This window comes from Polyodon spathula, chromosome 52 (assembly GCF_017654505.1).
Source record: "Polyodon spathula isolate WHYD16114869_AA chromosome 52, ASM1765450v1, whole genome shotgun sequence".
Lineage (NCBI taxonomy): Eukaryota > Metazoa > Chordata > Actinopteri > Acipenseriformes > Polyodontidae > Polyodon > Polyodon spathula.
The window spans coordinates 1,403,656-1,429,944 of record NC_054585.1 but is presented as its reverse complement, the minus strand read 5'-3'; the positions used below and the strand labels follow the sequence as shown (position 1 = coordinate 1,429,944).

The 26,289-nt window shown below is 38.9% G+C and overlaps 2 protein-coding genes across 4 annotated transcripts in view; one reads left to right on the top strand and one right to left on the bottom strand.

Annotated features, from left to right (window-relative positions):
- Window positions 1-1,103: 1,103 nt before the first annotated feature.
- On the bottom strand, window positions 1,104-8,748 carry LOC121307086 (protein myomaker). 2 transcript variants are annotated; one of them, XM_041239203.1, is made up of 6 exons: window positions 8,600-8,748; window positions 5,595-5,709; window positions 3,629-3,777; window positions 2,897-3,013; window positions 2,003-2,143; window positions 1,104-1,394 (listed from the first exon to the last, which is right to left on the bottom strand). In XM_041239203.1, the coding sequence occupies exons 1-6, from the start codon at window positions 8,732-8,734 to the stop codon at window positions 1,194-1,196; spliced, it is 858 nt and encodes a 285-aa protein (XP_041095137.1). In that variant the 5' UTR covers window positions 8,735-8,748; the 3' UTR covers window positions 1,104-1,193. The 2 variants fall into 2 exon arrangements, with proteins under 2 accessions (XP_041095137.1, XP_041095138.1); XM_041239204.1 differs by having other exon boundaries at window positions 1,327-1,394; window positions 1,961-2,143.
- Window positions 8,749-13,308: 4,560 nt separating this feature from the next.
- Window positions 13,309-26,289, top strand: part of LOC121307039 (ADAMTS-like protein 2) — a 56,583-nt gene continuing 43,602 nt past the window's right edge. For both annotated transcript variants that reach the window (XM_041239115.1, XM_041239114.1), the window contains exon 1: window positions 13,309-13,615. The gene's annotated coding sequence lies outside the window, so the exon portion shown is untranslated. The remainder of the gene's footprint in view (window positions 13,616-26,289) is intronic.

The window sequence follows — 26,289 nt, the reverse complement described above, 5'->3', positions numbered from 1 at the left end:
TCTTATTGGTTAAATTTACAGTCGCTACCTGGACTTGAATCAGACAAAGATTATGTCCCACCCAGCTAAATTATGATTGGGCTACCGCTGTGTCAATGCAGATATTCAATTGGTTGATCGTATCGCAGAGTCCTTACAAGCACAGCATATGAGAGCAGCACTGTCAACAGACTGCTGTGGCGCTTTTATTGGAAAACGTGTTTAAAGCTTCGTTGGCACGAATTTGCCCGTGGGCACGACTTTGAGGACCAATGTAATATAGGGTGCATTAATGTAGAATTAGAAACAGATTTTGATGGGGCCATTATCCCTAAATTTAAAACCCAGTAACTCTCACTGTAACAGTAGGCTTAGTTTCAAGCTTACATCATACCGATTACCATACAATTTACATATACAAGCAACTCAGAGTGTTTTACAAAATGAAGGCATCTCTACAGTGCAAATTAACAGAAGCCTTTAACCCAGCCAAAACTGTTAAATGTCTCAGCGTTCTGAATCAGGTCGGGAAGCGCTCACCTTCCCCAGATCTTGAAATCTGGGGAGTACCAGAAGTACAACACTTGCTGAGCTCAAAGTCTGCTTCAGTTGTTGAACTAGGCTAGACCAAGACCCTGACCAGTTTTGGAAACAAAGAACATCATTTGAAATGAATGCTCTACTTTAATGTAAGCCAATGCAAGCTCCAAAGAAGCGGAGAAATGGGATGGAAAGATTTGGTTGTGTGTTTTACATTAACTCAAATCTGTTTTGTATCAACTGCAATCTGTTTAGTCCAGTATACAGTAAAATCAAAAAGCCTTCCAGATATCTTTGTATACAAAAACAGTACCTGCAGGAGTATGCTCTATAATATAATACAACTGATTTGTTTATTATTAATTATCTATAAAGGCAATTCTCGCTGCATCAGACAATTCTCAATTAAAATGATCTTAATAAGACAATATAAATAAACAACTATGTTTACAAAACATATGAAAATAACATTCAAACACAATCACTCTTTACAATTTAGGACTCCTACTCATTATGAAAAAAGAGTCACTATGGAGAAGGAGTGTGTTGTATACAGTGCAATTCCCTTAAATTGCATTGTTAAGATTTTTCACAGCTTCCCCAGTGTACAGGCAGTGAGAATGTGAGCACACTGATTTGTCCTGCACCATACCACTCTGCAAAACTTAGTTCAATTAATTTAATATGGAATGTTGCCTAGAAAGGACACAGCAACTCCACTCCCCACTCCCTCTCTCTGAAGGTCCTGCAGGTTGCTTGGTTTCTGGCTGGGGGCGGCGGAAAGGGAGGCCTGGATCGCAGGCCTGAATCCAGGGGCGTTTAGTCGTTGAACTCCAGATTGTTTGAATCCTGTCTTTTATAGCTGGCTTAGTCCCCTGAAATGTAAATGTCACTTTGTCAATACAGGAATAGAAATGAGACTATCAATGCATAGCGGTTTGGTCCATTCCTGTTTTTGTTGCGAGTATGCTTTAGCAAACACTGAGTAGCCGCAGAAACTCAGTTTGGACTGAATATTTTCGTGGTTAGACTGGAATGGTTCAAACCACAATGGAATGGGAGCCTTCATTTCCATCTCTGCAATATTTTAACAAGGGTGTGGCTAGTTTTGCTTATGTTTTCAATGTTGTGATTATAAAGACCTAATTTTCAGAATAGTCAATTGCTTATTTGTTCAATGTCTTATTTGTTGCGTTTTGTATAATTGTCTATTGCTGATTCGGAACTGTTGTTAGAAATTAAAAATCATACAAAGGGGACAGAAAGCACAGTGGTCATTTTTCATTATCACTTCACTTCAGAAATACAGCTTTCAGGGGTCTTTTCAGAGCAGACCCAGCACTTGAAAGTTCTTGCTAGAATAGTTTGCAAGTTAGGTAACTAGTAATCTAATCTGAAACAACAGACTTATTTTCAGTGCAGGATCACTTTTGCGTGTCACCTCTACAGTCCTGCAGTGAATCTGATAAAAATGGCTTCATACACAGCAGCAGAGGGTGTAACAGCTGAGCTTTGCTGGGTTCCCGCCCGTCCCTCCCAGTCTGTTGGTCTTCGGGAGAACCAGGACAAAGGCCATGGCCAGGGACACGTGATAAAAACTGTGAACGTAGGTGTAATCCCATTCCTGCGAGGAAGACAACCAGTGAGAAATACTTCACTTTTAGTCTTCTGCCATAGATGCAACGCAGGATAGATCAGCCACAGTGCCAGGACAGTGCACAGCTGTGTACTGCCAGCAATCCAAAAGAAAACTTAATCCAAAGTAGCTGTTCACTATATACCTTTACTGCACTGTTCACTATATACCTTTACCGCACAGTTCACTATATACCTTTACTGCACTGCTATAAACATGGTGTACTGATGTTCCTATGTTACATATGTCTATGGCAAAAACTAATGAGGAGACAATATTTTTAAAATAGTTACTCTTGTCTTTCTTTTTTTTGGAAGTAGAAAAAACACATGTTAATTTTACATACATTTACACTCAATAGTTTTTATTTTTGTGACATTAACATGGGATTTCGCATTTTGAAAGTAAATGCCTTGAAAATATGGGAATCAGTTAAACATTTGTTTCTTTACCTCAGAATGAATGAATGTCTGTAAATTCAGGACATATGCAGAAACAGGAAGCTAAGCCCTTCTAAAAACAATCTTAGAGATTTTTGTATTCTTTCCTTTAGAAAGTTCATATACATTTGTAATATTTGTAATATTCTGCATTATTCTATAGAAATATTCTATATTCTACAAGAAAAAAAAAACAGACTCAACAACAAGGGCTGCTACTGTGTTCAATTTTTTCTGAAATTGTCTTTATCTACTTGTGGTGGTTTGATATAACCAGAATCCCTTGAATACCCTGTCATACCTCGAAGTAGAACCTGAGCATAAGAGCCAGTGCTCCAAAGCAGAACCCTGGCCCCACCTGCTGGGTGTACACACTCTTCTCAGGGTACAGGCCTTTCTTCTCCTTCATCTTCCTCAGCTGGAATACAAAGACACACTTCTGCATGGAACGGAACTCACATAGATAACCCTTTCCATCACACTGTGCTACTGCATCACGGACTTACTCATAAAGTAACTTTACATGACTACTTCTTAGTTTGATTTTATTTTAAAATGGGCGCTTTACCTTTGCATGATTCTGAGTGATTCTTCTGGTGAGGCAGTAAAATGCGTATTTTGTAATTTCTAGCGAATACGAACATCTGATTTTTGTATCCGAATACATGTCAAAAAATATTCGTTTGAATATTTGGATATTTGCCCCATCACTAATTTATAGTGTGTATTTATATTGTGTGTATGCAAATTATTAGCGCATACTGAATTTGGAGGTCAGATGATACTATATTGTTAACATTATGTTTTTGGTATGTAAAATAATAATATAAAAATTGGGCTATAATTATAAATATTTAAATAGTAAAATAGGAAAGAAATGAAATTGTATTACTTCTAATATATAGGATGATTCATGAACATGTGTACTGTACAACTGTCTGGTTATTGTAGGTCAGTTAGGTCGTCTGCCTACGAACAGTAACAATGTCTTAGTGTTTAAAATGCCAGGCTCAAGCTGCCAATGACTACCTACCCATTTGACAGTGATCATCAGCACAGCTGTGCCAATTGGCCCAGAATAGACGCCGTACCCCCAGCGATCCTGATAGATGCGCACACCGGCAGTGAGAACACCAAACATTGTGAGGGTGGACCGTTTTGGTTCGTCAAAGTCTCCCAGAGCTTTAAAAACAACAGCATAGCCAATGGAATACATACAGCAAAGAGTAGAGATATTTACAGATCTAATAGTATAATAATATAGGGAATAATGTAGACCCAGCTGTGGATAATAAGGCTCTAATTCTATTCTATAAATATATGATTAATCAATGTCACCAGAAACCCACGATAGAATTAGAGTCTTATAGGTACAGTTTTGGTGTATATTTTTTGTTATAATACCTGGTGACATAACAGAAATTGGAGAACTAGCAATGTTTATTTTGATTCATTGAAGAAATGTTGAGAAAAACATTGGAAAACAGAATTTAAGCAAAAGTTTATTTTTAAAAAATTCAACAATTAAACTTCAGTATTTGTGTTATTTTATTAAATGTTTTTGGGCAGGGGGAGGATAACTACAGTGCATGTATTATTACTAAGAATCGGAGTAGAACATTTGCTTGGTTTGTTTTGAGGGTGGGGTTGGATAGTTTCCTCTGCTTTCTGAAGGCCGTCAGTCGAAACTGCCTAACATCGGAGTACAAGTGGCTGAGGTCATTTCTTACTAAATTTACATTGCTTATTGTTTTTTTGTAGAGTACTTGCTTTATTCTGCTCTTCCACAAATAGAAGTTTTATTGTCAATGTTATTATACACAAGAAATCTTATTATACACAGGTCTCACACCATCACCATGTGTAACAAGACTGAAGTTTACAGTAAAATTATCATTCACCTTATATTATAATAATAATAATAATAATAATAATAATAATAATAATAATAATAATAATAATAATAATAATAATAATAATAATAGATTTATTTGTTTTATCTCAAACATTTTAATCCTCTCGGTCTTAATAATTTATTAATCAGCTTACTAATTTAAAAGCCCCCTAATCAATTCAGATGAGTTTGTTTTTAGTAAATACAGTATAATCGTAAATCTCGAAAAACTACTCACTTCTAAATCTTTTGTAGTCATTTTTGTATTACTTTAGTATAAATACATGTTAATTTGGATTCATATGTTGTTTTTTTCTGACTTTATGTGAACGAAAAGACACACATTTGCCCTTTTTCCCATTGGAAATAGTGATATTTTGAAATATCACTGTCCTGGTCACAAAAGCAAAGTTTGTGGGGAATAATAGCCATTTTCTATACTTTTGAGGCATAAGCAATTAGGAAATAACACTTACTACCCAGGAACAAAAAAAAAAAAAAAAAAAAAAAAAAAAAATTGTTACACGGTCCAATTAGTGTGTACACTTTACAAGACAACCCATAGAAAAGCTTCCCATAGAAAAAGCATTGCAAAGAATAATAAAGCATAGTGGAAGCATACTAAAGTATAGGTAAGCATTGTAAAACCCAGAGAGGTGCAGTCAAGCATTTAAAGAATCCTGGCAAACCGTACAGTAAAGGCATAGTACTGTATAACCGTTTCATAAGCATGGAAAACTGGAAAATGACTGTACAAATTTACATTGGTAAACCTTTAAAACGTAATATGTAACTTAGACCGCATTGGCTGGTATTTCTTGGAAAAAAGGCTTTAAGTACTGATAACCTCTGGTACTGTACAGGTTAAACACAACACACACACACCACACACACATGCACACACAAAACACACACAACAAACACACACACACACACACGAAATGTGTACATTTGGCAACGCTTTGCCTTAATGATACCCCCCCCCTGGGGTGATGGAGGGCGGGGGAGAGGTCCACCGGGGGGTGATGACCTTATTGCAACAGAGTTGACCTTTTCTTTTTGGGGCTGCTAGTTGCTTATCCAATATTAAACCTACCATACTTACCTATAAGAGTGACCCACATTGAGACAGCTGTCCCATAAACACTGAAATACTCCAAAATCTCATATCTCATAAAGCACAAGATGGACAATCCAGGGCCATCACATGCATGGTAAATCTGAAAGAAAAAATAGCATGGTGTTAAAAAAAAACAATCAGCTTGTAACAATGTACTAACACACACACACACACACACACACACACACACACATGCACACACACACACACACACACACACGCAAGCACGCACGCACACGCACGCATGTACACACACGCATGCGCACACTGTTTTGTTGTTATTATTGTTTGACAGCCTGGATGGGGTTAAAATACCCCATCCAGATAAAAGTGTGAGAATGCGCAGTTAACAGCGAGCGCTTATTGATAAACTGGCTGTTTACCATGCATATGATAAAAGGTGGTCGAGAGATAACTAGGTGATTGATAGCCAGTTAATCCCTCGGCCACAATATAAAAACCTGCAGCTTGGGCTGAACAGGGTTGGGTTGTTCAGAGGAGGAACGGGAGAACGGGAGGTATAAACCGGCACCATACTTGTTTGTTTTGTTCCATGTCTGTTTATTTTGGCCACTGTGCCATTTTGTTTTGTAAAGTGTTTCTCTTTTGTTGAAATCTTTTATTTATAATTAAACGTGCACATCAGCTCTTTCATACAGTGCAGTCCTGACTCTGTGTGTCCACTGTCTTCCGGGTCTGACGTCACCACAAAGCTATCCTGTGACAATTGATCATTTAGGAGAGGCTTCAATACATTCTTTTATACTGCTGTTGCTAGACTGGGGTATTATAAGGAGCGTTACAGTAGTAGTCTTGTGATGTGGACACCTGTGCCCTTGGATCTTCAACACACATTTTACTCAGACCACCACAGCTGCCAGATAGAAGAGACTTACTGAAACACCAACTTCAAGCATTCATTTCTGCAAACAACTCTGCCCACAATGAATTAAACATGTATTATTAATGAAAAAACAGAAATCCAGAATTCTCAAATTAAAGTCTATTATTTTTAAACTAAGCACAAAAATACATGTGCTATAATTTAGAAGAGTGTTAATATGTTAAAGCTAAGAATCAGAGATTTTGTAACAGGTGTTCCAGAAGGAATCATTCAGGATTTACCTATTCGCACAGCACACTTTTTAATGTATCAGCAAAGAGAGAAGTGAATTCAAAACAGTACACAGGCTATTTAAATATGAAAACCATACTGGGGATCCTATTGAAGTTGGATGAGTGTTCCAGTTCACAGAGCCCCTAACTAATAGCCTGCAGATTGGGGGTGTTTTAAAAACTAATGTGAACCTTTTGCCTAGAAGACAAAAATGAAGCCATTCACCTTGGTTTAAATAAAGCCTGCATAAGTAAACCCTAACAGAACAGCTTCCCTAAATGTCAGCTACTCAGCTGCTGAGTAAGAGGACATAGTATATATTATACATTTATAATAAACCTGGGTTCTTTGTCAGCCAAATAGCCACTACACTTGGGATTTGGGAACCAATCGTTATTGGAATAATATCGATACTTATACTAATAACTACATTTCCCATCATCCTCCTGCTCACATATGTAACTGAGATGGATTTAGCAGTGAGCAGGAGGATGATAGGAAATGTAGTTCTGAGAGGTCTATGCAGATACATGTGAAGCCATCTTGAGGCTGGGAATGCAATTAAAGGTTTAAAAAATTAGTCAAAACGTAAAAAAAAAATTAAAACAATTATAGCAACACAGGGAACATGTAGCACAATAATGTCCTTATGTACCCTTTAATGGGTTAAATTAAAACACAAATTCAACACAATTTGGTACAATTGTACAGGGAACTTTTTACTGCCAAGTAGTACAATTTTAAATGAAAATGACAACAAACATCAACCACAACAAAAAGTGACTTTTCCTTCATTGTACAGCTACACTGTTCAAAAATACCAAGATTTCTATTGTCTCCATATGTGTGATCAAGCAGTCAAGTGATCTGACTCTTGTCTTCGACTGCCACTTTCACTTGCCAGGATTCAACATTACAGTTTCATTTCATTCTCATATCTAATATCCCTTTTATTGCGTATTTCCTTTAGCACAGCACTGTCTAACTGAATGGAGAAAGTAACAGTCAGGATTGCACTTCAACAGTGCACATGAGTACAGTTCCACATAGACAGCTTGTTAATGAGCAGTGCACATGAGTACAGTCCCATATAGACAGCTTGTTAATGAACAGTGCACATGAGTACAGTTCCACATAGACAGCTTATTAATGAACAGTGCACACGAGTACAGTCCCACATAGACAGCTTGTTAATAAGCAGCTGCACAAAAGGAATGCACAGACCAAGTGTTACAAACCAATAAGGAATGGATCTACAAGCACAAATATTCCGCTGCACTATGAACTTCAATACAACACCCTGACCCCCCTCTAACTATCACTGTTTAAAAAGGGTTACTTTCATTTTCACCTGACATAAGAACTGTGTTGTCACCTTACAGTACAATAAAACCTTGATCAAGAGTAATAATAATAATAATAATAATAATAATAATAATAATAATAATAATAATATAATAATAATAATAATAATAATAATAATAATCTGAATAACCCCATGGCAGCCTGTCATGTTGTGTGCAATGTTCTTCTGCCCCATTGTAATAAGAAAATGCTGTAACACCTTCAACCCTCTACCTTTGATATTTATAGTAGAGTACAGTGCAGTTCTCTGCATTATACAGGTAAAGGTACTGGGGTGCATTATAATGTTAAAACCTGTCTTATGGTCACCTTGGCTAAGCAGTCATAGTAACAATAGGGTTCACAGTATTTCTGGATGTTCCTAGACTAGGAATATTATATTAACATTTAACAATAAATGTAACAATTTTACATTCATTAAGTCAATTTGACAAACACTGTCTCATCCATATTAGTATTATTAGTATTAGTAGACTGAGGTTTTGGTAATAAGTGTATTTGTCCTTACCGCAATGAAGAACATTGTGAAGAAGTACACCATTGCCTCCATATGAAAGCCCCGTTTGGCTGCCACACTGATCGCCGGCATGAACGCCAAGCTGCTAACAGTGGGCAGCAGCATTTTGGCAATTATTGAACCCATCCTGGGAAAACAGATGAAGCAGAGTCTTCTACCCAGCTTGTGAACATGTAACTCCAGCGATGGACTGAGCGTGTGTGGTTTTGTATATGTGTGTGTTGAGGAGTGCTGGCAAACAGCTGTCCCGGACAGACCTTTAAAATTTAAATGCCTGACACTGGGTCCTTTATATGGTGGTGCATCGGGGCCACAGCAGCTGCTGAAGGGCTAAGCTCAAACACACGCTGGCTGTAGCCACAGCATTCCATTCCTGAATCCCTTTAAATTCAAGGCATCCCTCTGAATCAAGGATAGTTCAGGTGTATTTGGGGAAAAGCCAGTTAATTACAGGATGTCCTTCCACACTGGAAAAAGGTGAACAAGTCAGCACCCTTACCAAAATGTAACTATAAATGTACTGCTTAGCAACATCTTCACTAGGGGTAGAACGACTGCTAATTTGAGTCGAACAAGTGAGGTAAAAAAATAGTCCAACAGGTTGACTAGTCGACACTTTAAACACATGTATTTCGTGTCTGCTGCTCTATTTGTTTTGAAACACTTTGCTGTTTGTACTCTAAATTTTAGAACAGCTTGGATTTTTAAAAAAACTATTTATTAATGTTCTAAAATGTCATTTGTATGTTAATGGATTGCAACCACAACTACACTTCCCTTCACACTACGCTTCCCAACTACTTCACAGTCACGTGACGAGTGATTAATCGACTACCGGCTTCTGAGATCGACTGTCACTTTTCTATTCAATTAGATGTCAAGTCGACTATTCGGTGCTACTACAAATCTGTACCACCTCCAAGTATTAAAAGTTTAAAATGTTGCTTTAGCACTCCTAAAAGCCATTCACAGAAACAAATGGTTTACCCAAAATTGGGAAGCGTGATTGAAATTTCAGTAAACACACCAGTGCATTATACAACCTCATCAGAACCTCCTTGGATTTGTACACATGATCTATAAAGTCATGCATTGGGTTTGCCTTTTTTGTTGTCTAAGCTAATGGATTATTTCTGTTTTTAATCAATATGGATCAATTTCAGTGAATTTGTTAAATCCTGAAGTTTAAAGCACTCCTGTGACCTTATACAGTAGCTTTCAAGTTCCTCTGGTACACCAGAGTGTAACCATGAAGCTGTCCCCAGCCTCTAGGTGTAAGAAATACACCAGTGAGAAACACAGCATGGAATAATGTGGTATTTCTAACATTAGGGTAGAGGGGTGCAGTGGGGCTGGTAATGATTATACTCTGGTGTAGCAGATGTATGTGGTAATTATACACAATTCTGAAAGCTATAGTGAAGCCACAGGGGTGCTTCAAGCTTTTTAGGATGTGATGAACAAAACAGAAAATGTCTAGACGAAGAATGAATAATACATTAGTTAACTCCTGAGTTTCAAACCCATACCTCCCTAAATGTAACAATAGTTAAATTGTATTTGGTTCAACAGTGGAATGCAGTCCCTTCTCAGCTGCGGCCTTCTGCATTGCATTGATTCAGCTGAAACTTAAAAATAGACTCGTGCTCCCGGAGAAGCTAGCCTGGTAAAGGTGTGGTCATGTGGTGTGCACAGTGAGTCATACAGTCAAACAGTCAGGGGAATACAAGTTTAAGTTCTGGCTGTGTGAAGTTGCTGATCTTGGCTGGGGATTCCACAGGGACTGTCACATTGCCTCATGGCCTGTTTCTCCTGTGCTACAGCGGACTCTACTGCCCAGGTGAGCAGTGAGCTCAACGTGAACATTTGCAGGGCTAGTATCTGTCCTCCAGAGGCCAGTAGCTCATAAACAACCGCTAAATTGAGGTAAGAATAGGTTTCAAAGCATGTGATTATCAGGCTTTATAAAAACGGTCTGACTGGATTTCAGTTGGAAAGATCCCAGCTGAACTAGAGAAATAGTTAAACATATTAACATGCATAAACGAGACAGCAGCAATGAGTACTTTTGTTAGAGGATGTATTATTCATAACCCTGGTCTCGATGGATTTAGTGCTATACGTTTTCATGAGAGCAGACTAAAATGTGGGTAGGATGGAATGGGATCTAAGTGTAACTGGGTGACCTACCTCACTTTATTTAGGCACATTTGATTTTGTTATTGTAGTATATTCACGTTATGAATTTGTCAGATTTGATTTACTGTTAGTTAGTTTGTTTTATTTGAACACGTTTATAAAGAATGTTTAATATTGGCACATTACTTCTTGTAGATTTGCACAGATCTCACTGGCACATTGATGCTCTCATGTTATCAGCCCCCATAGGTGTTAATTGAATGATTTGAAGAAGCTCAGCACCTGGTGTAAAAGTTCCTGGTTTCATCCGTTTGAGAGATTGGATTTTGTCGTTGATGTGAACCCGGGTTTGTCTGGAGTGGAGGTGGGAGGCATAGTCAGCAGGAGCAAAGAAGGAATTCAAATTGTTTGTGTTCGGCGGTGGGCTGGGGAGAAAAATGAAAGAAACAGCCGCCCACATTTAGAGCGAGGCTCCTGCTGTGCTTCCTGTCTCCCTCAGCCTTTGTGTGTGTGTGTGTTTTAATGGTTTTAGAAATTAGTATTTTAAAGGCATTGGGGTTTTAGAGGAGTGATGGAGATGGGGAGATTTTAAAGTATTAGTTTTATTATTGTTTTTAGTAAGCCCATCTCCGCAGTTGTTTCGAGCAGCACTGCACTGTTTTTTAATTATAATTGACCATACATGTATTAATTGATGCATGTTTTGCATGCATGTTTTAATTGAACAGTGCAAATCCAATGCCATGACTGTGTATTCTAGACTTGTCCTATTTGTTAAATATAGTTAACCACCTGTATTTAATAAAATGATGTTCATTGCCCTGCATATTGATGTGGTTTTAGTTTATTTCCTTCTGGTATTCCGCCTGACTGATCCCACCCTGACTGAAAATAACGAGTGCTCCTCCCGGTTGCTACATTTGCTCTAATTTTGGCTAGTAAAGGAAACTGAGCAACCAGCCAATAACTTGCCAAAGAGATTTGAATCTTATGATCATTTCTTTTAAATATAGGGGTAACAGCTGTTTTTTATACTTATGGTACAATTCCAGTCCTGAGGGAGCAGTTAATGGTGTGAACAATGCTCTCTTGTAACCTTTTGGAACTGGATTATTAACAAGGTTCCATAGCCTAGATGTAGAAATAAGCAGCATCCTCCATTTCTAACTCAATAAAATTTAAGTCACAGAGGTATAGTTTATTATCACACAAAGAAGCAGCAAAGAAGCAAAACAAAAATGGGAAAACCACATAGACCAACACCCAAGAGAGCAACCAATTAAAACCAGAACTATTCAGAATCATTGTAAACAGCAAAACATTTAGTAATAGTTGATCTTTTATCACAGCTCAATCTTGTAAAACCTATACAAAGTACTGGAAGTTACATGTGACTCATTATTATTATATATTGGCACTGACAGTGCCTTACTACCCACCCTCGCTGAGACCTGAATGAAGCTCTTTGCAGAGGAATGGGAGGGTAATCATTGCAGCAGCGTGCTCATGGAGAATGGTGTTCAGAAAAGGGCTTGTGACAATGAAAACACAGATTAGAGCCAAGCAAACCAGGCTGGAGGTAGGTCTTGGGTGGGCATGGATTTAAAATTAGATGTTAAAACAATGTCCTGACTGCTGTGAGGACAATACAGGATTGATGAGCCAAGTCTTGTTTGTAACTTTTCTTTTGTTCACATGTCAATCCCAATACTGGTCATTCAAATCTGGCTGGATACATTCTCCCAACCTTGGCAAATGATTAAAACAAGTTTCCATCTATCACCATAACACCATATAGTAAGTCTCCTTTCTCCTTATGTATGGGGGCTTAGAGACACTTGTTCATATTTCAAAGTATAGTACTTAAGCTCTGTTTCCTAGGGCCCACCCAAGATTAGAGTGATCCTCCCCTCAAGATCCATAGTTAAGAGAGTGTGTTGTTTGTGTTCTGACATATAATGAATTCCAGTGAAATGGCAAAATAGAGAGCCATGAGCATGCCACCTAATAAAGGGATGTCCCAGAACCAGTCATCACTGTATATATCAATGTGATACAGCCCTGATACCGAAAATCAGCAGTGGAAAATCATCACTAAGCACATCTATGAAAGTTGTGAATTTAGTGATCATGAAAGGTGAAGGACAGTAGCACGGTTTCAGATCAAGCACAATTCCAGCAGGTGCAATGGGAGCTTCCCCTGTGAATTCACTTGTGGCCTGATCTGGTTTTGAACTTCAGAAAATGAGAGGCATGAGGACTGGTAGAATTGGAAATGGACAATTACCTCATTAGTTTGGTCTTATTCCTGTAATACAGGCTTTATTTCTGTATGTGATTTTTTATTATTATGGAAACCAGACATTTGTGGTCCTCAGGGCAAATATTGGATCAGGGAATATAAACTGCAGTGGCTTGGAGATGGATTTTTAAGGCTGGGATATAGAGATGCAGTGTTTTGGAAAAGAGACTTGAGAGGTGAGATTAGGGATGTGAAGGCAGGAGGTCTGCTTTGGGAGTGGGGAGCAGGGGAGCTGAGTGGCTGACTGGGTTTTCATTGGGAAACTGCACTTCCTCCCTGTCTGTCTGGGAGCTCTACTTAGAGCCGGAGAGCTTGGCTGGAAAAGTCACAAGGGCTCTGTGCGACTCCAAGGAATCAGCAGCCTGAGCCTTGGCACTGGGATTGTGTTTTTATAGGCGTTCCTGTGCCTTCTGCCACTTTCTTTCCTGCCTGCTATTTTGGGAGAAAGGGATGCAGGATTGCACCTTGCACTCTAACAGCTTGCTGGGCAAAAACAAAGAAGTCAGCTCCCAAATAAGCCTCTTCCAAGTCTTGCTTTTCTTCTAAACCAACAGGCTGCTGTGTAGGTAAGTGAGTAAATATTTAGATTCTGAGTCTGTTTTTGTCTCTTAAACTTTCTTTTTTTCCCATTCACAAAATAAGGCATATTTTTAGCACAAGTAAATCGTAGCTTTGTGCTTTATCAGAGCTGTTTTTCAAAACTTTTTTTGCTTATGAAACACACAGAGAGGCACTCTAAAACCCTGGAGTGGATTAGCAGTGGGCAGGAAAGTGGAGGTGAAACTGATGTTTAAATACCCTGCTGCTGATTTAGGAGCCAAGGCTTGCAGTTGAAATATAAAATTAGTTTTTACATCTGTATTTTAGAAATGTTGTATCATATGAACCTGCTGTGGCAATATCAGGTTTATAGGTGAATCGCCAAGGAATCAAATTTTAGTTATGAAAAATACGTTTATTTAAATTTTATTAACAAATATAATGTTTTTTTTATATTTTTAAATACTATACTCTTACAGCACCAATACATTAAAAAGCAATCTTTTTTAAAGAAAAATCTGTATATGCAGTATTTGTTTCAAAGTTGGCCAGTATGTCAAGTACAGATTTCTTTCCTCAAATCTCCTGTTGCTGTTGTAAGGGGCCATTAGAACCAGCAGGGGGTGCTACTCCCATTTGTAGCAATGCTGTTTTCTCCTGTGCAAAACTGTGCAACCTGTAGTTACCTGGTAGCCTAAGCAGATTGTAGAAATGTAAAACTGCAACTTGATGGCATTATATGGTACAGCGCATCTTCACTATCATTTCCCCAACAAAAAGTCATCACATGAAGAAACTCTCAAAGAGCTTACACCAAATCATTAGAATGATTCTGAAAGGAAAGAAAAACAAAACCCCAATAACATTCTGAATCAAATAATACACCATGTAAGACTTACACCAATTTAAATTTAGTTTTGATATATTGGGTGCATTTTTTCTTTATATAAAATTGGGGTAAACAGCTTTGAGAATCTATCCCATTAAATAATATGGTGCTGTGGGTTTGACAGCGCCACCTACCTCTACAAATCAATCATATCAAGCAAGGCTGATGAACATTTTGTAAAGAGGCAGCCAGTCTGGGCTTTAGAGCATTTATAGTCACTGGAGACAAACACAGTACAGAAGGCACTTCAACTCAATCAAACGCAGGGACTACGAAGCTATTCAATAGCCGTCAGCAAAGACTCTGAACGTTTCTTTTCACAAGCAGATACTCAGCTGTGAACTATACTGATCCAGGGAGGTCATGCCAGGGCATTAGAGGGAGACTGTAGCATGTTAAACTGCTGATTTTAAATGTTCTTTGTCTGCAAAGGAACAATGTTAATCATTTTCCCTGTGATTGACAATGTACTTAGAGAGAAAGATGCCACTCTTATGAAAACGTAGCACATGTATTTACTACAGTATAATACTACCAGCAAACTGATAGCTTCAATATGAGTTTTCAATTAACAAATCAAATAAACAGTAGCACGTGAATAGACATGTAATTACATTGTAATAACTGTAATTACCAATGGTTACTCAGTAACATGGACATTTCCATGGAATTATATACTTATTCCACCAGTAGTTACCATGTCATAGCAGAAACCATTGGTAGTAACCCGTTATTACCATGCTATTACATAGTCATGTATCCCCTGTAATATGAAATACTATCAAATAAACATTTCAACTAAAAGTCTTTATATTTCACCATCATAACATGAAAGACTATGACAAAGAGACTTGTTTTTTAGTACTACTGTACGTTATTCCATAGTTTATTCTTCCATAGTTTATGCGCTTGGCTTTATCAGAAATCTTGCTGACAGTCAAGGTTGTTCACATTTCTCCTAAATGCTTTCTCTTTCTTGCCACTACATCACTGTGTGATTCAAATACACTGCAACTATGAGTAAAATGTTACACAAATACACTTCTGGAGTTGTTTTTATCATTCATAATTATTATAACACTGAATAGGGCTGGATTTAGAAATAGTAAAAGAAACATAATAAATTCAATGATAAACATTTCGAATACAGGCCTTTTTCAATGTCTTCAGATTTGCATACAATTAATGTTAACTTTGATGAAATTCGCTATTTCTTAATTTCACCTGTCTGTCATCACTGACTCCCTATTTAAACCCAGTCACAGCTCAGCTCTTTCTCTTCTGTTAGCTTTTTTGCATATCCTGCGACCTGTTCTCTGCACAAAAAAACAGGAAACCTCCCTGCCAGATTCTACTCAAAATATCTCATTCATTTCTTATCTCTCATTTCTCCGATGGAAGCTCAGTACCATCTTATTCTAATGCAGACCTCTACCCAGCCACCAGACCTGCTGCCCCCAGCACTACGGAGATCAGAATGCCCCCACAAGCAGGCTCAGTCTCTGGAGCAGCTATTTTGTATGGATTGGCCACTTGCCAAACTCTTAAAAACCCTGCATCACAACAATATCAACATCTTGGCTGGAAGCAAGCGTATGGCGTTGCTCAATAATAATTGTACCTTTATATCTGCTACACCCACATTGTACACCCACAATAATTGTACCTTTATATCTGCTACACCCACTGCTACACCCACTCTTGCCCAGAGTCCCAGCACAGGCTGCAGAAGCCCCTCCTCTCCTATCATGGCCATCGCCGTCTCTCCAGTACAGCAGCGCAGCAACCAGGAGACGCACTTGAACAGCTATTCCTTCAGCTTCATAACAACATTTTCGAGGACAAGAAGTCCCTCATTCACCTCATTGCCGTCTCAATTGCTTCAGTTAATACACGGCTCAATGATATGGATAAACTGTTTGCTTCTCCAGTATTTGCCACTCCAATCATGGCCGCCATTGGTTCAGCACTTCCGGTCCCCAAAGCTGACATTCTGACCTACAACCAGGCATCAGCCGCCCTCAATGGTCCGCAGCAAGCATATGTAGTCAGAAATCATTCCAGCGATCACATATGGATTCTACTTTTGATATTTGTGTAACATTGAGGGCTAGATTCTCAAAGCTATTTTCCAAGCTCATTTCATTTTATTTTTCTGAAAGGGAACAACAGTACCTTTGTACAGTTCTAATTTAGACTGTTTGCAAGTACTAATAAATGGCTGAGTTGTTGTTTATGTAAAGTTTAATATTTGGAAACAGGCTTCACACTGCTATTTTACTAGACTTTCCCATCCTGTACACTTCCAGTTTTCACTGTTACTGAACTAAAGATATTTTCATAATTTTGATTATACCCAGGCAAAGCTGAATTTTTCACTTGCTTTTTCCTTATATCCCCACCTTTGCCGTCTCCTCGCTCAAGCTATCTCCAAACTGCTATCCCCGTTTTCTTCAGTAGACGTCCCACTCTTAAGATAAACCATCAGCCCAGCAACCTGACTAGAATTCCTCAGAATCACCTGGGACACTGTCAAATCCAAAAGCCTCCCATTCAACAATACTGGAGTGCAGTCGTCAGCTCATTAACAACTTCCAAGTATCAAAATCAATCTCTAAACGCAACCCGTTATCTCCCCTCAGCCACGTCAATTTCACAATTTGCATTATTCCCAAGGCAGAACATTCATATCGTGGCTTCTCGCTCTCGCCTCAACTGCAAAAAAACCTTGATTCTCATGTAAAAGTATCTTTAGAAGCAAGAAAAGTCATCAGAATGTGGTACACCTTGCTGCAACACTGGAACAATCAACAACTAAAGTTCCAGCAGCTCATCTTCAATTGTTTGTATATCAGTTTCCCACAATTTCATCATCCAAGCTTGCCATCTTCCAAGCATCTACAATAATGTAGCCATCCCAGAAGTACGAGGAATCACCAAGAACACCCCTATATTTCCTTCCATACTTCCTATAGTTGTCCCAAAAGCATCATTACCAGACACTGGTTCTCTTCCCACCTCTCCGCTCTTGTGACCAGAGCAGGTCTTTCTTCCCAATTCCACACCACACACTCCATCAGGATTAGCAGCCAGAGCCCACATCAGCCATCAACTGATCAAGACAATGGGACATTGGTCCGCTTCAGCAGTCAACTCCTACATCCGATCGCTGCCATCCAATATCACTGCAGCACATCAGTCTAAGCTAGCATGCCCGGAGTGGAGGCTCCTTCTCCGCTAGGACCACCAGAGGTTTTCCTCAGAATAGAGGGTTTTATTTCCTCTCTGATGAACGGGTGACCATCACACAGCTAGTTCCCTTAACTAATTAATTGTTTACTTATTTTGTTTGTCATTGTTTGTCTCTTCTTGCTTTTATGTTATACATTGGCACACAATCTTTGTTTGTCTTCACAGGTGCGGGCTCAAAAGTGGCCCATCATTTTTGGGGGATAGTGATTCTCACTTCCCCGACCTATGAGTTCCCATAACTCCACAGGTTCTTTGTGCGGTCAGAAGGGACCACTGGTCACATTATTCTGAAAGAAGGCTCTATCTTACTTCCTCCTTTATCCTCCTGGGACGTGGCCCTCATACAACGTCAAGGCTTCATATTAGCAGATCTGTCCTCTGAGGGTCAAATCCGGTCACTAACTTGGACCCAGTCCCGAGGCCGATCTTATAAAGACTCTCCGAGAAATCCCTGAGTGGCTTACCTGGTAAAAGCACAGTCGGGTGATGAGCAAGTACCTGTCCAGGCGGTGTCGGTCTTTGTTGTGGATTCCAGAGAGAGTGTCGCTCTGGTTCCCCTTCTGGTTCTGGAGGCAGAACAGTCTGGGACTGTTTCTCCTCATTACGCTATAGCGGTCAGTCTCCTTTGAGCTCAAGTGCTCACCTGCAGGGCTGGTCTGTCCTCCAGAGGCCTACAGCTCAATGACATCTGCTCTTGCGTTCCTGGGTGCAAAGAGGCAATAGGCTTGGTCCTGGGATTGTAGGATGCCCACTGACTTTCAGGTCTCCTGAGCTGTTGGTTGTGGGAAATTGTTGCATAAGAAAATGGAATTGGGCATACATCAGGTTACCCAACTTGAGACATTACTAAACTGGGTACAGTAAAACCTGTCTTTAAGGTCCCTTGTCTAAGTGGCGTGCTGCATTGACCAGACTTTAGGAATCACCAACACATAGTTTTACTTTTGAATGTTTTTAAATGGTAGGAAAAAAAGTTCATGTGTCAAGCTATGAAGCACATTTTCTCACTTTCACAAATCTAGAAACGCATTATGTGTACTCTGTTTTTAATTATAATCTTTGATATTTTAAAAATGGAAATGTATGGAATTTCACAAAAAAGTATACTTATACAGGTAATATCACTTGGCTTTGACTAGGTGTTTAGTGGCAATGACCATTGTAGAAGATGATGAACAATGTTGTCTGGGGATTATTTCTTAAAAGTAAAACAGCAGCCTGTAACAATCACCTAACACCAGAAACTACACATCACCTACGTCATAGAGACAACCATGGCTACCTCCCACTTTTTATTTTGAAATATAGCCGTTTTTAGGCTCCTTGCCTCTTTTTCATTGTCCAAGACAGCTCATAATTCTGTTAAATGTGGAGCAAGAGTTGATAAACGATGCTGAGAACACAGTGCAGTACAAATCTGAAGCCAGGATCTCAGGAAGATTAAACCACAGTTAGCTGGCTCTAACGGATGACCACTCAAAAATGTTTTTTTCACACGAAATTTGACCCACTTAGAAATTTGTGATCTAACTGCTTTTCAATAGGTTTCTGGACCTTGTTTTTATTTTGGGGGGGGGGGGGGGGGGATTGAATGTACTCAAGTTATTGTAGTAAACTTATCACTGTTAATACACAAAGGCTGATAATGATATTTGGACAGCATTTCAATTAATTTAATAAAGACAAATCATCATGCAGTTGGGTCATTGCTAAAATCAACAGCTGAATGAAAACACCTGATTCTCAAGTGGCATTGCTTTCCAAAACAAGCATGTCAGTAACATACCTCCACCACCACTGCTTTAAATTCAAAATTGCAGGATCAAGAAAACAGTATGTACAGAACAGAATTACCAAGTGTCATGGCAATTTCATGAGCGATTAGCATTACATACAGATGGACGGATGTACGAACAGACAGACACCCCCCATCCCTCTATGCTAAATAATGTTAATATTGAGTTTCATGACAATTAGATACATGGTTTTCCAGATATATGGAGACATAAGTACTATAAGTTAGATACTATCAAATTGTCAGGTGTTCCAAGCCTCACAAGCTTTTCTATGAACTAACATATCAAACGTAACATGTAAAATGTACTTCTATTTTAACACTCCACTGTATTGAGCCTTTTGAACAGCTTGGTTTGTGTAGCCGTAGTATTTTATCTTTGAAAGAAATATTTTTTTCAAGGACAAGGGTTTATTTGCAGGTAAGCTACTAACACAACTGACCAGACATGACAGGTATTACTGCATAAAAGAAGCAGAAAGCCCTAATTAAACTTAAAATCTTTTTATTTTTACCTAACAATTTATCTCAGTGTTTAGAATAGCCAATTATTTTTAGGCTCAGCTTACTGCTACAAACGTCCTCCGAAGCATGTGCCGTCAGTCGACCGCTTCTTTTCACATTGCAGACCCATGCAGCCACGTCAGAGCTACAGCGTTTGAGGACAACACAACTCTGGGCAGCTTACAGGCAAGCCCACAGGCACCTGGCCAGACTACAGGGGTCGGAGGTGTATGCCACCCCCTGGGTGCTCCCATCCATGGTCGGCAGTGCAATAGCCTGGACTCGAACCGGTGACGTCCAGGCTATAGGGCGCATCCTGCACTCCACGAGGAGTGCCTTTATCATTTCTAAAATAAAAACGGTATCACTTCTCAACTCTGTGCTGTTCATGTCCTCGTTTAAACCTCGAATTAACAGATAGCGACACCACAGCTCACACACAGAATTAGTTTCAACCAGATTTTCACAGCACAAATATGATTGCGATCACTTTAGATGGACAAGTCTTGCTATATATTGTTGCCACCATTATTCTACTATTTACCAGCTCTTAAGAACTAGAATCAACAGAATGATTCTTGGTGGTAAATCTCTCTCCCGGCCAGAGTGCCCTGGACTGGATGGCCAGACAATTCATTCCCAGTGTTAAGCGGAAGTCAGCCATTTGGAGCTACGGTACACTAAATCATCGACCCAGAAGGGAAATGATGTGGCAGCTGTAGATTGGAGGGGCGGTTGCAATCGTTAACCAATGGGGCGTGCTTGACGGTATATAAGGGGTCGTAGCAAGGTGATCTGTTCCTTTGTTATGGTTAACACTAAACCAGAAGGAGGCCCGTATTATAATCGTGAGTGTTTTGTTTGTTCTGTCATGTCTAAAAACTGTTTGTTTGTTGTTATGAGACGGCTAACACGATCTGGAACTGTCACTAAAGGCCAACACCAAACATTGCACTTGTGTCACGATTAACTGTATTTGCACCACTAGCACTATAGCACTCAATGTGGACTTGTGATCGTGTTTGTGTTACGTGTGGGTGTTTAAAATATCAGGAATGTTATTTCGGGACCATCTCGTGGATTAAACAGAGCAATACGCAAATCATTGTGTATTGTCTGTTATCACTATTGTTTACTGCTTTGTCATCAGACTTTGGATTACAAAAATAAACCTCCATTTCACCAGTACACTGTTGTCTGTCATTGTCTTCAGCACTGCATCACCCCTACAACTGCGTACTGCAACCATTTTGTTGCACTGATATACCTCTGGAAATTAAAAACAACTTGATCCCCTCCCTATATCTGTTTTTTTTCCCTCTTAACAGGAAGTCTACCATACTTGATACTATGACCCTCTTTATAAGAAGAGCAGCTTTGCATTCTGCATCTGTGCTTTGGGCTTGTCTGTCACAGTATATCTGTTAGCCACTCTGTTGCCTGCAAGACTGAGTCAGTGTTTTTATGGTACTACTTCTAATGACCGCGTTGCTATTTTTGTTTAATTTTATTACCTCTTTACTCTTTGGAATAGGTGACCTTGACATCTCATTCTCACAGGAAGGGGCCAACCCTCTCTGTCCTTTCCGATTGTATGTAAAAATACTAGCAGAAAAGTGCTGAACTTAGGGTGCGATTTGTCAAATTTCCAGTGGGGAGGATAAAATAGACAAAAAACCAAAACATCATGGCCTTGATACAGTACATAGTACAGTCTGTAGTACACAATTTAAACAGGTAAGAGAATCACTAAGTTACATATTTACACTGAATCAACTGCTAAAAAACCTTTAGGAATCACACATTTGCCAAATCTGCCATCATGCAGGATAAATGCAGTTCTTATTATTTCTATGGATACGTTATTAAAAGGCAATATCAGAAACTACCTTTGCTTACCGCAACTAAAATAATGTTAAAACGCACTCACGACAAGTACTTGCGTTGTTGCACATAACCTCACTGATAACGACACAGAGTGTACCAACAATAAATGGAACATAATACAACATACAGATTTTGACAGCTTCATCTGCAGAAGTTAATTTTTATTAATCTTGGCCTTTTTCGCTCTGCTCAGTGGGTGACTCAGCTGGTCACTCAGCAGGTTTAGTATTGTATGCACTTCCGATGATAATAAAAAATAACGGTTTGAAATACAGCAACTGAATGACTTGGATGTAGTTTGATTGGTATTGTTTAGTTTGCCTTGCTACAATGCGTACAGCACTACTGTTGGATGACAATGACGGGTGAGTGGAATCCAAGCCTGATCCACTTTATACAGCTGAACTTCATGATCCGGCTCCAGTGAAACCAAACTCCATGCCTTTTTTAAAAATCATGTTAATACAATGTGCTACTGATCTTATGGTCTGTTTGCGTAAAAATGATGGAGCATACATTTATAATTTGAAATATGTTTCAAATTTCCCGAAGAAATCATTGTCAATTCAAAATCTTTTATGGGGGGTGGGGGGAGTCCCCCTAATGCCCCCCATCAAATCGCACCCTAGCTGAACTCATGGTCAGATGCAGACATTAGCTGAAAAGAGCATCTTGTCATCTTGGACTAGAGAATTGGGGAGGATGGGGAGAGTTATATTGAAAAATAAATGCTGATATCAGAGTTGTGGCTGCTATGTGGGCTTTTCTTAACAATACCTATAATTATTTATAAAACGAAAAACATTCCTATGATACACATCTGGGCTATTTTAACAGGCTCAAAGGTTAATGACAAAACAAGAATAGAGTAATTACAGAATGAGAGAGCATTTTCCAGCTATGCAGTGTGTGCTATTATTGGTTTTACCGAATAACAAGCTTTTCAGGTCTGGTTAATGTGCTGCTCTTTTTGTGATCATACTGTTTTGTAACACTGATGTTTGTACACTACATTTTAAAACTGCTTCATTTTAAAAATATATATATATATATATAAATGTTCAACAATGCCATTTCTATGTTAATGGATGCAACTGCACTTCTATCCATTTGAACCCACACGTCTCACAATCACACGGCATGCCGTTAGTCGACTCCCAGTTTCCGAGATTGACGGGCTCTTTTCTTTCCAGTGCTACCCTTAGTCAGAAGCACACGGTCTGTTTGTTCTTACCTGTTTTACAATTCCAAAACCATACCTTTATTTGGTGGAGACTCCCCCCTGCATAAGTCACAGGCTGCAACCTACACCCTACCCTATGCAAAACACTTGTCAGTTGGAGGGGCCAAAGAACCTGCACCCAGTTAGCTGCAGTGATTTTTGTGGATTCTTGTAGGGGTGGTGCAGGATTCTTTCGTTCCTCAGTACATATTTGATCATGGTGTGCCTACTGCTTCATAGGCAAGGCAACCCTACTGTCACTAATTAAATAGTTCCAGTGTCTCATACTGATATAATACCCAGAACCAGGACTGGTTAGCTTGCCTGTCATTTTGAGCCAAGTTATTTTTTTCTGGCCCTCCTTCTTCTGTAAGAAAGGGTTGGGTAATATTATACACCATCACAACCTTTACAAACAATCCATAGCCCCTAGGATATGTCACGATACACTACAGCTTCAGGGTTCTCCCCAAGAAATCTGTTCAGACGGAAGGCAGAACATTATTATAGTAGCGAGCATTTTTAAAGGAAAAATAAACTTGTCTTACCTCAAATATATAATACAACAAAGAATTTAAATAATGTGTTGTCTTTCGTTGACTCTATCTGGTTGTGCTTTTTTATGTTCTACATTTTCTTTTTCATTATTGTTTTTTTCATTCTGGTAAATGACCGTGCTTATTTAGGCACTCTGTAATTTGACTGGGGAAAGATAACATAGGGTTATTGGAGAAAAAAAAAAAGGTAACCTTTTCACTTCCATTTTAGCTTAATTATTGATTATTGCTTAATTTAAATTGTTTACGTTTTCAGGGCATTTTGTTAATGCACATCTATTTTAGTTTTCTGGTATTCTATGTTTTTTTAATGCAACTGTTCATATTAACCTTTTTTTTTTTTTACACAACAGTAGTCGCACACGTTTGGTCACCATCATAACTGTTGCATGAAACCGGAGTTTAATAATCCAGCACCTCTACAGTTAAGCATTAGTATGTCAGGTGACAAATGTTCTGCTGATATCCTATCATGCCTTTCTTCTTAAAGGCGTACAGCCTCTATACATGAACCCCCAATATCTCTCACAAGCACATGTGTACATATTTTCACAACAAAAGGAATACGCTTTTTTGTGTGTTTAGCTTTTACTTACTATATCAATTACAGTACAATAATACGACAAAAAATGAACGGAATGATAATACCCAAAAATAATCTTAATATTTTTTTAATAAAGTAGCCAGCACAAATATAGTATTAGGTGTTTGATTGCGCCGATAGACGGCTTATTTTGAAAACATTTTTAACGTTTTAGCCTCTCAAAGTGCTTAACACAGAAAACCCACCCCTTCAACTCTGTGATTGGTTAAACATGTTAAATCATATTTTTTCAGGTCTTGGGGTACCCCTGCGCCTTGAGTTCTGTAATGTATGGAACTAGTTTAAGCTGAAAAAACCACAGAGACTACCTCAGATGACAGCAAAGTAAAGAGCAAAAATGTATAAATATTAAAGTATTCAAGAATAAAAAGCAAAAGAAAGAGAACAAAGCACTTGTCAAGGTATTTTTCTATAAAGTAATGGCGTATAATAGCGGTGATTTGTGATAAGTTATAATCTCTCTCCAGTCCTATGTTATCCATAGCTCTCATAAACAGTTGTGGTGCCAAAACTTTAAGTCATCGAGCTCCACAGCTCTGAAATTCCCTACTTAGTAGTTGGGACCCTGATATTTTCATGCTTTTGCAAGCAGGGTAAGACTGAGAGTGCTGGATTGCAGAACCCTGAAGGGGCTCCAGTGAGGGGTAGCAGGTTGAAGAGGGCTCTCTTGTAGGGTGCTGGAGTGTCTGATTGGGAGGCCACAGGCTGAGGATCCCCGTAAATAAGCCTCTCTGTTGTAAGTGGTTGCTGCGGTCCTGGACAGACTGAACTGTCTGTGGAAGCCTGTGTTTAGCAGCTGGCCAGGATCCAGCTGTGTCTGGGAGTTTAATGAACACCAGGTGTTCTTTGGGTAGTTTAAGGCACCTGTCACCAATATTTAGTGCCAGGAAAACCCAGACTCCAGATAGAGCTAGAGGCTCTGTTTGCTTATATTAAGAAGCCTACCTAACTGAAGATGTGTGTTTGGGGAGACGGACCCTCCTCCAAATGTAAGTTTAGATATTTCTCAATTTTCCATTGAATACTACTTGCCTAATCTAATGTATATCTATCATCTGTCTCTCTGCAATGATTCTTTATAAGATGAGCCTTGTTTTCTTGGTAACTTGTTTTATATTAGCTATATATTATATATATATATAATATATAGCTATATATATATATATACTATAATATATATATATATATATATATATAATATTGAAGGAAAATGGCCTGTCACTTGATTACAATTTTTGATTGTTAATCAAATTAGATACCGGGCATGAATAATTGTTGATTAATCGATAGATTAACCTGTTCACATTTTTATTAAAGGTAACGATCTTATAGCGGCTGTCCTGCAGTAATACTGCTAAATCAATAGAATCTTTTTTTTTTTTTTTAAATAAGCCCAAAGGGAATTTAGTCTTTTTTAAAGGCTTTTTGTTGTTATTTTCTTTTTATAAGTGTAACAAATTTTCACAGAATAACCGTTCATTCAGGCCACTGTCAGTCACATGCGTTTCCCATTACAGCTACGTACTTGGCTTCCTGTACTTCTCCTTTTTATTGCACCTAGCAAAACTGAGACACCGAAGATTTTAACAAGTCATTCTGAATCTTATTAGAGGTACCCAAGAATACTGTGGCTATTGACAAGTGATTGCTTAACATACTGTCATAGAAAGTATCAGAGAAAGTAATTCCACATAATTACCTCTATTTGAGGAATTGGTGCCTTCATCATGCCCCCTGAAAGCCAGTTCTTACTTGCTCATTGTGATGTCTCGTATCCCTGCACTTCTGCTCATCCAAAAGTCCTGGCTGTTCGAGTCCTGGCTGTGCGAGTCCTGGCTGTGTGAGTCCTGGCTGTGCTAGTCCTGGCTGTACAATTCCTGGCTGTGCTGGTCCTGGCTGTGTGAGTCCTGGCTGTGCGAGTCCTGGCTGTGCTAATCCTGGCTGTACAATTCCTGGCTGTGCGAGTCCTGGATGTGTGAGTCCTGGCTGT